The 15,529-nt window shown below is 34.3% G+C and overlaps 1 protein-coding gene across 24 annotated transcripts in view; it reads left to right on the forward strand.

The window, feature by feature from the left end:
• The window catches only part of LOC128166512 (unconventional myosin-XV-like), a 60,445-nt gene that overhangs the window by 7,906 nt on the left and 37,010 nt on the right, over positions 1-15,529 (forward strand). For 13 of the 24 annotated variants that reach the window (XR_008241156.1, XR_008241157.1, XM_052831739.1 and 10 more), the window contains exons 1-8: positions 634-1,048; positions 2,462-2,545; positions 5,206-5,295; positions 11,022-11,085; positions 11,178-11,287; positions 11,377-11,451; positions 12,799-12,999; positions 13,846-13,909. Coding sequence is in view for 22 of the 24 variants with exons in the window: in XM_052831739.1 (XP_052687699.1) it covers positions 5,237-5,295; positions 11,022-11,085; positions 11,178-11,287; positions 11,377-11,451; positions 12,799-12,999; positions 13,846-13,909 (573 nt within the window). In the remaining 2 variants the exon portion in view is untranslated. Of the gene's footprint in view, positions 1-455; positions 1,049-1,099; positions 1,289-2,461; positions 2,546-4,820; positions 5,118-5,205; positions 5,296-11,021; positions 11,086-11,177; positions 11,288-11,376; positions 11,452-12,798; positions 13,000-13,845; positions 13,910-15,529 lie in introns of those variants that run through there. The other 11 variants (XM_052831722.1, XM_052831725.1, XM_052831721.1 and 8 more) reach the window with 10 other exon arrangements.

Genomic DNA, 15,529 nt, shown 5'->3' on the forward strand with positions numbered 1-15,529 from the left:
ACTATGTGCATAACAAGTCAACTCCAAAATTGTATGAAGGATAACTCTTATAGCTTATGTATGAATTAGGAGCGTTAAAGTGAGGTGCTTGGAGTTAAAAGAAAAGTTGAGAATTTTTTGTCTTTGAACGAGACTGTTTGTGTTTTACATGGAAGTCAGTGGGACTCTATACTGTTTGTTTCCTTATCAAATGTATAGCCATCAGAGTTCCTTGTTCTGATCCTGTGTTACAGAATTAGGGCCTGAGGACAGGCAGCCTATCTTATCCATTCATCTGTTTGCTCATTAAATCGGAAGAAATTAAGCAGAAACAATCAACGGTCTGTCTACAGTCAAAATTCCACCAGGTAACAGGCTTTATCAGTCGTGTCTATCAGATAAACGAAAGTTTTATGAAAAGAGGAATTTCGGGGAATTGGGGCATTTTTTATTTGTTGAATGGAGAGAGGATAGATTGGACATGCTGGGCATGTGTTGACAAATATTTGCAAAGTTTGTCCATTTTATGTTTTAAATATCCGGCCCATGGTGTGCTCAAGCCAGCATAACCATTCATATGCCAGTGTATGTATGTAACAAGTGAAGCATGCTAAGATATTTCTATTGTGATTTAAATGAATTCCTCTGAATTAGCAGTGTGCCAGTGAAGAAACAGGTAGCCGGTTCTACTAGTGGCTGTCAGAATTCCAAGTATGTCACCATTTTACTGAAAGTACGCAAAGTTTATCAACTATCTGTTGTCAAATTCTTCAATTGTTCATCAAGGCCTGGAAAAACATCAGTACAGGTGAATTGAGGGGCTGAAATTTAATGTTATAACTAATTGTGTGTATGCAAAGGGTGTGCTAGCCCATGGAGAACTGTCATTGATTGGACTGTTGGAGTTGACTGTTGTAAATTAAGGTGTTATTATAAATAGACTGTTGAAACGGAATACCTTCGCTTGTGTATTTGATCAACTCCCAGCAAGTGTCTGGAAGAACTTGTGTCTTCCAAAGTTTAGTTTCTGGGATTTATTATAGATATTGGTTATTGATTAGCAATACAGGTAAGTAAATTAAGATAAAACCCATTGTGTAGACTTTAAATCAATATAAAACTACCTGTTATGTGGTATCTAGGAATATCAGGTATACCGGTACAAGGGTGGGTCTAGGCAGGGCTCAGAATATTCGGAGGTCTTGAGAATGAAATTTTGGCTGTAGGTCGAGATGGCATTATAGGTGTTGATATAATGTGACACGCTGTTCGCTGTAATTGCGTTATTTGTTGTGATGGACATAACCAGGTAAGGATAAGTGCCATTATTTGTACGTCTGCTAGGCGAGCTGTTACTTACTTATCAGAGACATGGATAATCTGGCACTTTGATGATGACTAATTCAAAATTAATAGCCTTATGGTGAATATCAATGAATAGTGTTGAGTGGTATAATTCTAAAACAATCAAATCTTAGAGTACCGGTAGGTAAGATATCAAGATGTGAACATTTTCTTGTTCTTAGAATGCTTTTATGGAACAGGATGTTTCATTGCAGGATTAAAGATGATAAATTAAACCTGACAGTATACATGTCCTGTGTCTATGTATTTCATCATCTGTTGTACTTTTTCTTCATCATTTAAACAGTCTGCATTCAATTGAATGATTTTCTATAAATATTTGATAAATCTTGATAAAAAAAAGAGAGAATTCTTTTAATGAAGAATGTTAAAGTGCATTTTAAGTTATAAAATAAAATGGCATGTAATCAAATCTTAGTTGTCAGTTTGTTGACCTTACTCATGATGCCCCCCCCCCCTTTTTTAAACATAATTTTTTTTTATATTAAACCTTTATTGGGACAAAACATTGGGGTTTTGGTGATTAGCACTATTGGTTTACATAACCGCCTCCATGAGAACAATTCTCTCTCACCCTGTTTAGTGTTACATACTGGTTGTATGATTTTGACCTTTGTCTTACCTTACTGTTTTTACCTGGGCATCAAGAAAACAGAGTATCAAATGATAGACACAGTTTTGCTTGTTGTTTTACTTAACATATAAACATTCTTCTCCATATAGTGTGTATGATTAAACATAGTTTGTTTTTTGAAAAGGTATAAGCCTGCCATCTTATTTAAATTCGTGAGCGTTGAAATATGTCACCAGCAAACTGTCAAATAGATATTAAATTCTCATCAACTCAAAATGAGAAGATAATTTAAGGTTGGTTAGAAGTTGATCCTGGATTAGAATGAGTTTGTCATGCTGTGTGGATATCCAAACAAACACAATTTACTCAGATCGTATGATGAATGGGTGTGTCCCAGATTTTCTTGCATATGTGAATTATTTCGCAAGTTTTCAAGGCGTTCAGAAATGTAAGAAACTGGTTCTACAACAGAAAAGATGCCAAAGATAATTACACTGACGTTAGGTTATAATAAACTTAATTGTGCCTGTGTCCTACTTTCAGATTAATCCTGAAAATGTAACACAGAGTGGAGAGAACAGAAAGAAAAACCTCCGAGAAAACATGATCAAAATCTCCACACAGAAGGTGATTACATCATCAATTATACTTGATTTATTACAGTGATATACAGAGGTATTGAACAGTTTGGTCGTCCTCAGAGATCAAAGCTAGACTTGTCATGGACTGACTGAGAGCCAATGAACAGGGGTTTTCCTCATATCTGGAGTTGTATATTAACCTGTTATGCATGTTTTAAAAACATGAATTTTGGGGGGTCTTCTGATTTGTTTAAGAAACTCGGACCTAAGTTTGAAGATGAAGGATTATTTTATAGTTTTTAGAATAAACTCTTTTCCACAAATCAGGACGATGAAATGTTAAATCAAAATTACTGCTTTCAGGTTACAAACGATGTTAAATTACTAGAAATGATGCAGTGGCCTTAATATATACCCAATGAGAGTAAAAGAGGACCCCAATTCTTTATTTTTAGATTATAATTAATTGCAATCGATAGCTTAAGCTGACAGCAAAGAATTTACATTATCTAATTGCACATCTTGCACTTACCTGATAAGATCAAAATAAGAAATGAAATATTTAATTTTTTATATGTGAAATATAGAAGCCTTGTAAGAACATTCCACAAGTAATTGATGGATATTTCTGATCTTTGTGATAGTCCTGTCTGTCAGTTGGAGAATTGGTTATAGGCATTAAGGGATATTGCTGTCTTTGTCAGCATTAAACTGTAAGAAAGTGCAATAAAAGAAACAGAAAAAAAAATCAAATTTGTGAATAATTTTTTGCACCTTACAACCTTGTGATTGAGAAATTAATATTTGAATAGATTTCTCTGCAGAACACTATTTTTTGCTACATTTTGTTGATCATCTCAAATGCAAGACATTCTATCGCAAAAATGTGTTCAAGTGACACTTTTTGAGCCATTAGTATATTTTTGAGTCAAAATACAATTAACTGCACCTACAGACAACTAAAAACCAACTGGTATAAGTATTATACATATGTAGGTATGTATGCATATTATCAGGCTTGTGTCTGCATTAGCAGAAAGAATATATATAACTCAGTACGAGAGAGAGAGAGAGAGAGAGAGAGAGAGTGTCCTTAAATAGAACCAAGTGTAGGTAAATATTTTAGGGTCTTCTATAGATTGTACTTGGATTGGTCAAGTGACAGAAAATTCCAGCCCTACAACAGAGAGCTTGGTTGTAGCAGAGGAGATATTATTTAGTGTATTGGTACTCAGCCTGTATGTAACCTGTTACCAGTTCATAGCTTTGTTGGTTTGTACTGCTCTGGTTTTATGAGACTGTTTGTGTTTATCTATTTATCTTACACTGTGGACACACTACTCCATGGATCAAATTGGTTGTTCTAATAGGAATATACATGGACTGTTAAATATTGATAGGCATGTATAGGTTTGGCCCAATCTATTGAATACTCAGCCTTTAAGTACAGGGTAGTGTAGACTTAGTGACATAACCACGTTCTAACGGCCAGAACGACCAACACGCCCGATTAAGATCAACTTTTCTGCTTGAATAGCTTTTGAGATTCTTTTTTATGATTGAAGAATGATTTTTCTCTTTGAATATGTAAAATATTTAGGTCATTTGATTTTTTTTTGATTTGCCGTAAAAAAAATCTCTGCTGGTAAGCTAGATGAGAATTACTTCATAGTTTATGACACATGGTATAAGATTTCCTCCATGATCTAACACCTTAGGTGAGCACAGAACATCTTTCTGTATCAAATGTTTTGTGCTTCATTTAATTGGGGTTTTTGTATAACACTTGACACGGAGTTTTCTATGTAACCCTTGATGGGAGTTTCAACAGTTACCATGCAAAAACAACAGTCCTAAAGCTGTTAATGGCGTGTTTATGAGCTCTGCTGCAGAAAACATTTATATAACAAGGCAATATTTGATGCTTCAAAGTTGTTTTGAATGTTTGGTCAGTTGACATTTTTAGGACTGCAGGGATGGAGTTTAGATGATCAGAAATATGGGAAGTATTTGAAGGTTTTTCTTGCATTGAAAACTGTTCAAGGAAACAGACCTGACAATTTTGCCTGCATAGAACAGAACCTTTAACTTGGAAGGAATGCACAATAGTATTGTCAAGAAACAATAATCGTTACGCAATTCAATTCCTTACCGAGTGCAATATTTGTACATGTCTTTCTTTGGTTACATTATGGTGGAAAAATCCCTCCATTGTAATGTTTGGTATGCATGATATATGTCTAAGAAAACAATTCTTGTTATGTCTGTAAATGATTTTCTGTATTTGGTGCTAAATTGATATGTTCAAATGAGACAAATTAAGTGTATATTGAGTTTGTATCTAAACTACCAGTATTGATTTCTAACCTGCTTTTGGTATAGTTTTCTGTGCAACTAAATTTTGAAGTGGATTGGGAGGTGTCAGGTGATAAAATTTACCTCACAGATGAGTGTTTGATATGGTGGCTTGGTTGTTGGATTGAATTCAGTTTTTGAGAAAAATGGACTGAGGACTATGACATTTGTCTTCAGTTTATTACTTATTAATGTAGTGAAACTTGTTTCTGAAACGTGCCAAGTGCTTGTAATCATAAAAAAGAAGAGGGTGTGTGTTTAAGGTACATGTTTTATGGCATAGCCACATACTGTTTAAGTCCAATGCAGTTGAACTTTGATCATTAAATTGTTACCTCTTTTTTTCTATAGATGAGCAATGAGTTGTGAGTGAGAGATCAACATGGATGGTCCAGAAAATGGAGAGGGGGATCATGGAGTGGAGGACATGATCAACCTCAGGTGAGTCTCCAGCTGATGTTCGTCTTAATGGAGGAAATGTGGGCAACTACATTCTCCACATGCATATTTAACATGTTAGCTTTTTTTCCCCCTTGAAGCAACCCTCAATGCCTTCATATGCATTCTATTACCTTTTAACAAAAAACTTTTCAGTCTGAAAAAGTGTAATATATAGGCACATTAATTATGGTATTGAAATCAAAATGAACACTGTCAGGATTTGTTTAAAAATTACTTATAATTCAGATGTTTCCATAATATTTGGATCAAATTATGAAGTCCAACATAGTCCAAGTAAAAAGCTGTCTCTGTTTGACAGTTTTTAGCACCTGGAGCACTCATGGGGGAGAATACAGTATTTCTTGCAGTCTCTTCTGATTTACTTGTACCATAATTTACTGTAAGCAGATGTATGTACATGCATGGTGCTCAGCCGAAAGTACTGTAAACTACAGAAATACCCTTGTTCGTGTGCTGTCAACAGTTACATTAATACATGCATGTACTTTAATCATTCACAGCAAATATGAACTTGTACTTTACTGCTAACTTTGAATAAAACAAACACTGATATGGTGAATTATCAGCACATGTAACTACTTCTTATCTATGCCCAAGTCAAATGCCTGAAAAAAATATAGGAAATTCAATAGAATATAAACGAAGTACTTTTTTCACCCTTGCTGTTAAAATTATTACACATTTTAATTCATATATCTGCAGTGATAATATTTTTTTCCAGAACAAATTCTATTGAAGATATAGTTTAAAGATTTGTCACTGTAAGTTTTAACATTTTATCCAAAAATAAAATTGAATTACATTTAAATTGTGAAATTAATGTTGCAGTGAAAATTTTCATTTCCAACTTGCAGTTACCCCAATACATTAATTTGAACTTATAATATTATGTATATTTGGTATTTAAACAGTAAAAGGAAATAAGTTGTTTTTTTCATCCCTTGAAATTTGCTTTATCCAAGCTTTGTTGTAATTATGAATGAGTAGTGTAGTCATCAACAGTTAAAATACATGCACTATAAAAGGACTTCTGTACACTACATGTATATGTGCTGCAGAGATTACAGTAAACTGTAGCTGCAGGTCTGTGGCTCTTGGTCTGAAAAAATTTGGATGGACAACCTGGGAGCTACAGTGCCTCCCATTGAAAAAATTGAATATTTATTGCACACAAAAATATGCTCTAGTATTTGACTAATTTACCTTATTGATATGAAAATTTTGTGAAAACAATTGATACCGTTCAATTTTTCATTCAATTTACTACTGATATCGTCTCTTTACTTGCCTCTGATAGCCTATCAAACACCATCACCAGACCCGTGAAGTGAAGTGGTGCAGTTAGTTTACATGTAAAAATTGCGACTCTCGATCTTGATGTAAATTTACATACTTGAGTTTCCGTGGTTGGTAGCTTGTTTCGGAGAAGGTCTGAGACAAGTAAAGAGGCAATATCAGTAGTAAATTTCATTGAAAATTTAATTGTTTTCTCAGAATTTGCTTATATATAAGGTTAGTCCAAAACTATGGCACATTTTTGTGCGCAATAAATACACAATTTTTTTAATGGGTGGCATTGAGCTCCCAGGTTGTCCATCCAATTTTTTTTCAGACCGGGAGCTACAGACTTGCAGCAAAGTAAACTGTAAAAGGACCCATTTGCATGCACTGAAAACAGACTCATGTACATTATGATACATTTACAATTGTACTATAGACATTATGGTAAACTGAAAACAGACCCATTTGTGTGTACTGTGTATAAACTAATAAACATTACATTATCAGTTGAACCATTACAGTAAACTGTAAACAGACCCATTTGCATACATTGTAAACATACTAAATCAGATGTACATCACATTTGCTCCCATATTGTAAACTTCATGGTAAACTGTAAACAGACCCATTTGCACATACTGTAAGCATACTTAATCAGATTTACATCACATTTGTTCTAGTTCTGTAAACTTTATGGTAACCTGTAAACAGACCCATTTGCACACACTGTAAGCACACTAAATCAGATGCTCATCACATTTGTTCTAGTTCTGTAAACTTTATGGTAAACTGTAAACAGACCCATTTGCACACACTGTGAGCATACTAAATCAGATGCTCATCACATTTGTTCTATTCTGTAAACTTTATGGTAAACTGTAAACAAACCCATTTGCACACACTGTAAGCATACTAAATCAGATGCTCATCACATTTGTTCTATTCTGTAAACTTTATGGTAAACTGTAAACAGACCCATTTGCACACACTGTGAGCATACTAAATCAGATTTACATCACATTTGTTGCAGTACTGTAAACTTTACCTTAAACTGTAAACAGGTCCATTTGCACACACTGTAAACAGATGTAGACATTCTCTGTTTACAGCAGGATAGATGTCTAATCCTGGTACAATGTTTACAGCAGGATAGATGTCTAATCCTGGTACAAATTATGTTTTATTCACACATAATTATAAAAGGTTGCAAATCTTTTCTCTTATTAGCTTAGATGAGATGCCTATTTGATTGCTTTTTTCTTTGCATTACTCTACTAGGTTAGCTGGGCATGTCATTTGGAGCAAAATCTATGCTTAGAAACAAACCAACAATCTATTTGCAAGGATTCCTATACTTGGTTTTATCTTTCCTGAAATAAGAAACTTGTTAATTTCTTAGAAAATTTCAACCTTCTTTTCAAAAAATATTTAAAGAGAATCCTCATTTTCTTTGAAAAAAAAATCAATCAAAGAGAATACCATCCTTTTAAATGCATATTTGTTGAACGTATCTCTCATTTCATCAAATCAATTCATTCCAAATTCATGGATCAGCATTGACATGACTGAGTTTATTTTATTGTGGTAGATTGCCTCGAGTTAAGGTTACAGCATCAAGGTCAGACTTGTTTTTCATCCAACCACATCAGAGGAGATATACTAGCTTATCTTTACATACCCCCCTGTCTAGATTGATTTTGATGACATTTTTAATTTTAGCCAAGCTAGAAGGGATACCCTCATCTTCCACTGCAGTTGTGGAGAGGCATAATCTAAAACATGGTTTTTCCTACAATACATTCAAATCTCTTTCCTAGATTTCCACATCTTTCCTCCACTCAATAAAATGTGCACTTTCGTTTTCATCTGTTTGTTGTAATGGTTTCAGCAGAATGCTCACATGACTATGAGCAAGTTGATTGCAGGTAGTCATAAGTCTTTTGTTAAGATTAAATAATAACTTAAAGCTTCTGTATTGTCTAGACATGATCAAATAAATTATATAAAATGACTGATTTAACAAGAAATGTGTTGATTAATGACATGGGAACATTTATATTATAAGTTTTATCTGCGCAAGCAACAGTTATTTCCTTAAGAAATGATTGCGCCGTTGTTCAATACGTCAAAACAAGTGCAAAAAAAAAAAAGGAGAATTGAAAAGAAAGAATTCTAGACCATTGTGAACGGGCAGTCAGGTGAATGTCGTGTGTGTTTAATAATCATACCCAGTTCTCATTCAGCAAACACACATTGAAAATTCACCCTTCTTTTCATTTAAATATCTTGTAGAATTATTCTGAAAACTTGTAGTAATTTGCAGCTTATAATACAACTGGTTGGTTGTTAAATTCCTTGTACAAAATGGGTTTTTTATTGAAAGATACCACATGACTTGAAATCTTAAATCAGTTAATATAAATCTCAGCCACTTCAGGAAAATGGTTTTAAAATGAAATAATAAATTGCAGTTTGAATCAGCATGCATAACTATTCGACAAAGGGTATGTCTCAGTTGATAGTTGGTTGCAAGTGTCTGTTCCACCCATCTGTTCATATCTGTGTTCTATATAAAAGTGTTCACATGAAATAACTTTTTGAGGTTTAGAATAAGGAGAAAATTGGCAATTAAGGTTCCATTTCAGACAATCTAAAAAGAAAGATAGAGCATGAAATGATGTAGGCCAAGTCTCAAATAGAATGCTATGATTGTGAAAGATGGGATAAGAAACTCCTGAAGCGTTACTGAGCTTTGTTAGCCCTTATTCTAGAAGAGGATCTTCATTCATAATATTTTGAATGGAACACTAAGAAAAATAAAAACCTCTGCTCCTTGGAATTGAAATCTCATGTTATACCATCTTTAAATCTTTTCATGCCTGATACTGTGTCCTGATATAGTTGCGGGCCTGGTTTTATTTTGGGTCAAGTTCCCAGCTGCTCCTTGATGAATGAGGACTGTTGTGTTTATATGTGTTGTATAGATGGCCATTGCCTCATTTGTTATTGTAGGCAAACATAAGAACAGCTAAGATTTAAAGCAAGCTGTCAAATAAGAAAAGAGGTTGGAAAACACATGCATTGTTAAATTGATATATTGCATGTCTTGTGCACATGATAAAGATGACAAGAGTATCCATTTGAGATAACACTAAAATTATACTTTGTCATGCAAAAGTTTTTTGCATTTTTTTTCATTCATACTGTGTTAGCGAACACATATAGCTTTGCAGTTCTCAAGTTGACCGGTTAGGATGAATGCAAGCCTTTCTAATGGGGGCCGGTCAGCTTGTTACATTAAATACTCCTTGTCAGAGTTCTGATTAACCAATACAATGGATTATTGTCCTTTCTCCGATAACACCCTATTATTAATTTGGACTAAAATTCTTCCAATCTAAATCAAAGCTCCTTAGTGACTTGGATACTGGGCTTCATCGAGGGTCTTGCATTGGTCTTCTTTTCTTACACCTGTCAGTGGTTAGATAGAGACTGTCGGGGTGTGTATCGGTTCCAACACTTGGTCTGGGACAACATAGCGACTGCTCCTTCAATCACTCTCACAGTTGGCAAGCAGTCAAAGGTTTAAAAACCGCTTGGTCTATCTTATAAAACCTGGATTGTTCCCCCTCTAATCCGCCTTAGTTGTTTAAGAACTTGTTATGTGATGTTTTGAATGCAAAGGAACTTTAACAAAATTCAATTCTAGGTTATCAGATGCTGGGCATACAAACTAAATTTTTAAAAGGGCCTGTTTTTGTAACAGAAATATAATTGCCTTTTCATAATTAACTGACCTGGTTTTAGCTACAGTCTTAACTGTGCCACCAGATGTATTGATCTTTTTCTGCAGACAAAAAGTGAAAAGTGTTGTTAATGTTGTCATTCATTTAATCTCATGTGATTTGTAGATGTTTGGCCAGCCATGTCAAACTGGAGGGTTTAGGAATTTAATGTTTATATAGAAACCAAAATATTTTCTGACCATATATCAGTTTTCACCAATGCATAATTTAAAACTCTCATTGAGTTTGAAGACTCTGGCTTTCAATTCTAGCATGAAGTAATATATTTATTATTGGTGTGTACACAACTTTGTCTATGTTTTTAAAAAATTTTGAAATTAAAAGGGTATATATAATTCAAGTACAACCCAGTACAAATATTTCACTTTATCGGATAATTAAGCACAGTGTGATTCATTTGAAAAAAAAAAGATACTTATAATATTAGAAGTAAATACTGAAGAGCAATTATCATATTTTAAAGTTCAAAATCTCGTAAAAAAGAAAATGGAAACTGTTGTCCTTAATGCTAGAAGTAAAAAATGAAAGTTCCAGGGACTTTGCTAGTTATCAGATATCAGTGCCTTGTTGTGTATTATGAATTGTCAGCATTGTGACATCTCCATTATCATTTGACAGTGTCCTGGATGAGAGTGTCATACAGAGAAACATAAGGATCCGATATGAACGGGAACTCATCTATGTAAGTTTGACACAGCCATTGGTCACTTCTTCAGTATTTTGTTTATTCATTCATTTCATTGATACACACCTGAGTTATGTCCCCTGTTTCAGACTTTCACAGGAAGTATCCTGGTTTCAGTCAACCCGTACAAAATGTTCAACATCTATGGACTGGACATGGTCAAGAAGTACGAGGGCCGCCCACTGGGCTCCATGCCTCCGTAAGTCTCTCCCTTGTGATGTAGACCCAGTCAAGTTCTATAAAAGTTATGTCTTCATTTGTTAATTTCTGAATGCTGTTTCATTTCAGACACCTGTTTGCCATTGGAAGTGCATCTTATGGAAAGATGATGAAAGACACAGAGAACCAAGTTCTAGTGATCAGGTAAGACCCTCACAATTGTTGTGGATGTTTTAATAGTTCCTAGAGCCTATCTTGTATTCACAGATAGGGAAGCCCTTCTTGTATAATTTTTTATTTCAACCTTATTTTATGCAATTACAAAAACAGCTACCAAAAATCACTCCGAATACAAGTACTATGGCCTGTCCTATAAGAAACTTTGTCATAAAAAAATTGGAATGCTTTCAAGGTCTGTTGGTTCCTAGCTAATTTCTTTACATCTTATGCCTTTTTATTAAGCTATTATTTTTTCAATTCTTTTAAGGTCATCTCTAATTTGTATTTCATTAATTAGAAATTAGCACAAGCTTAAATCTTTTCGAATACTTGCCAGGTGGCCCAGAAAGCATAAGGGAGTGGTATTTTGGTGACCATAAAGTTTCATTTTACATTCTAAATCACGTTATGTAGGATAATTCATGCCGACTTTCTTTTGTCTTTCAACAACTGACAACAAAGGGCAGCTGAGGTGTTTCCATTAGAATCACAGATGAGCTGGATTTAAATGCATAAGAATTTATAAACGTTTGCACTGGATGGTTGTAATATAAATGTAGCTGTTGCATACAAATGAATCACTTAGCATAATTATGATTAGAAGACCAGAGATGGCGATCGGGAATATTAAGGTGGAATAATACACCTGGAAAAAGTCACTCGAATTAACAGTAAATTATTTGATTATGAAAGATATTATGATAAATAAACTGTAAATTTGCAAATAAGCGAAAAATTTGCAGTTTGGGGATAAAAAATGAATATCTTAAAAATTCAATTTAGTAAGTAACAGCAAAAGCCCCCATTGGATTCGAACTCAGGATGTACAGATCACAAGCCCAACACTTTAACCACCTGGCTATGAAGTAAGGTACATGTTTGCCGTCGATAAAATCCTTTTAATATAACAAAATGTCGTTTCGATCAGAGGTCAGCCATTTTATGACGATGTGTTATTCCACCTTTTTTAGTACCAGAGCATGAACTAATGTGTGAACACCAACATCAAAGGTCCTTATACTGCCATCTTCTATAAACAAAATAACATCATATTGTCTTGTTCAAGTCATTTGGTGGTGACAAACCTACAGTATTTCTTTAGCTGTTACGATAATAAAGAGCTAGTGCAATTTATTAATAAAAAAAGCAAAATGATGAAAATGCTGTCTTGGTAGTCTTTAATTAACTCTCAAAAATTTTTCTATGGTAGGATGGTTGCTTGTAAAGCACTCCCTACCAATGAAAACATTGCTGTAGATCTTGTTTGTCGTGACAGGGTTTTTTTACACCGAAAACGTAATGGAGGGTGATGGGAATGTTTTTGTGTTTCAGCGGAGAATCAGGGTCAGGAAAAACAGAGGCCACAAAGTTAATCATGCAGTACCTGGCTGCAGTCAACAAGTCCGGTAACAACCTCATCACAGAGCAAATTCTGGAGGCCAACCCTCTACTGGAATCCTTTGGTAATGCCAAAACAATTCGGAATGACAACTCCAGCCGATTTGGGAAATACATTGAAGTCTTCTTTAAGCAGTGAGTTGATATCAAAGTTTCATTGCAAAGTTAGGACATTGTTTGTGTCCTATAAACTACAGCTACACAAGGATCAAGTATGGGGTCACAAGTCCTTTTGTCCATTTTGAATTTATAGATTTAATTAGAAGTGTGACTCAATAATAAAATTTAGCGTTGTGGAGAATTTCGGTTGAGGAAATGCCCCTATAAACTAAACAGTTGACATCGTTAAGAAATTCCAAGCAAACACTTTTTAACAACCAAAACATTAGAGAAAACAATCCAATGATGGTTTTGAACTGAGAAGAGCTTGGTCCAGTAGCCCGAACAAATCAGTTAGGACATGCCCTGACTTATTAAAAGGCCTTTATTTTGGTCCCTCCTAGCTTTGATGTGATGTCAGAAGATAGATTTCCTGTTGTCAACATAGCAACAGCTGTTTTATTACGATGAGGAATGAATATCATATGTTTTGTGACTAGGAAATTTATTTGTACACACCTTTCATCCCTTTCTGCTTGTTCAGATATTGATCCTCCCACTAGGGAGCTTTTGATTTCCATCCAAATTAGAAAAATAAGATACAAATTCTGAAGAAATGCTTATGGGGTGTTGGTGTGAATTCATCTGCAAGATCAAAACTTTTAGAAATTGTTATAAAATCTTCAAAGATTTTTTTAAAAGTTTGAACTGATCACTGCATTAGATAAATGTGTTTGATGCTTGGTTGATGTCAAAAAGGCGTATGAACTTTAAGTTTGGTTAAAATAAACATTTTAATTGGCTTGGCATGATATAAGCAGAATTTTAGCATGAAAACTGTATTGAATTGGGTGTTACAATGAGTACATTTTGTAATTGCAGTGGGTCCATCGTCGGAGCACGTACTCTGGAATATCTATTGGAGAAGTCACGCATGGTTACCCAGGTAAACGTTATAAAAAGCTCAAGCATTTAGCACATCTCAGGGATAAAAAGCACATTGATATGTCATTTAATCACATGCTACACTTCCTCTATCTGCCGTTTAATGAAAGGTTTAAAAATCATAAAATAAGACTGACTCGTAGGTAAATCGTCAATATTTAAATGTACCAATATTACATAACTTTGATTCTCAGCAAGGTAAACCAGACATGGTTAAAGAAATAGCTCTTCTTCGAATAGAATTGCTTTATAACCAGCAATGGAAGTTTAATCTACAATGGGTAAAAAACATGATTGATGAAAATAAGGCTTGGAATATGTGAAAGGTTATCAGAGTTTTGTAATGAATATTTGTTTCTCTTATACTAACTTTGCTGGATGTGTTGGTAGAGCATTTGAGGCAGTAGATAAAGCAGTTTGTTCAGACTGCGGGTGGGGAATCCCGACTTACCTGAACAAGCAGATAGAGGGGGATAGCACGTCCCACGGAATCTACCCAGATCATCACATTTTGCTTATTGTCTGCGCCTAATCTGTGTAACGACTGGTATAAATCTAGTTCAATATGTTAACTGCTGTTTCTCAGTAGTAAGCTACATGTATTGCAAATTAAAAATGAATTAAATCAATTGTAATGGTATTGAATAAATGAAATGGGAAGGAGGAGATTCTGATGAATAATAAAGGAGTGTTCCGATGCCTTGTGGGTGAAGTGTCCATTTAGTCAGATCTGGTATCTCTCCACTGTCCACAAGTGCTCCATGATCTGAGGAGACAAATATTTAGTTAATGGTCCAGTAATAGACAGAAGATCCTGTTATGATATACACTCAATCACTTGCATTTACGGACTTAAAAACCTGTCAGGGCATCACCTTTATTATTATTTTAAGCATGTTTACAGGGGGCAGGGTTGATCATTAGTTCAAAAGTAGGAATTATCATAACTGGTGCAAGTCCTTTTCTTCCATTGATGAAGGTTCTACAAAAAAATTGGAGTTCTCAAAAATAGCAATTTATTAACTTTCACACCTTATGCAGACATTATCCTTGTTCATAGGAATGGAATTCATTATTTATTTAATAAGTAGTCCAGTTTCTTTGGACAAGTAGAATTGTCCTTTACCATCAAAGTCAGAAAAAGTGTAACTGAGCAACTCCTCTGGAACGTGAACCTGTAGTAAATTCATTGTTGTCAGCTAGGTTTATACGTACACAATTAGATTAATTATTCAGAAAAATTTTGAATTGTGGTGTATTTGAATAATAAAACATTTGTGGCTGTCATGGTTGCATGATTTTATGAAGTGAAGAATTTATAAACACAAATAATGACCTTGTTGAAGAGAAAAAGATCAAGGAATATTACCTGTGTTACAATTAAGATATAGATGCTTAGAAGATTTTAGAATAATTTAGATGTATTTTCAAAATCAGAAGACTTTAATACGTTTTAAAATGACATCTGTCTTGTGGTGTTTTTATGATCAGGCCCTGGGGTGGTATTCTCTGTAGACAAGATCTTTTGTTTATCAGTATAGACAACACAGGTAAATGTGATCGTCTTTTATCACCTGGCTCAAGAAAAAGTTTCGTGATTTATCATCAAGTAAATTAAAAA

Source organism: Crassostrea angulata, chromosome 10 (assembly GCF_025612915.1).
Source record: "Crassostrea angulata isolate pt1a10 chromosome 10, ASM2561291v2, whole genome shotgun sequence".
Classification (NCBI taxonomy): Eukaryota; Metazoa; Mollusca; class Bivalvia; order Ostreida; family Ostreidae; genus Magallana; species Magallana angulata.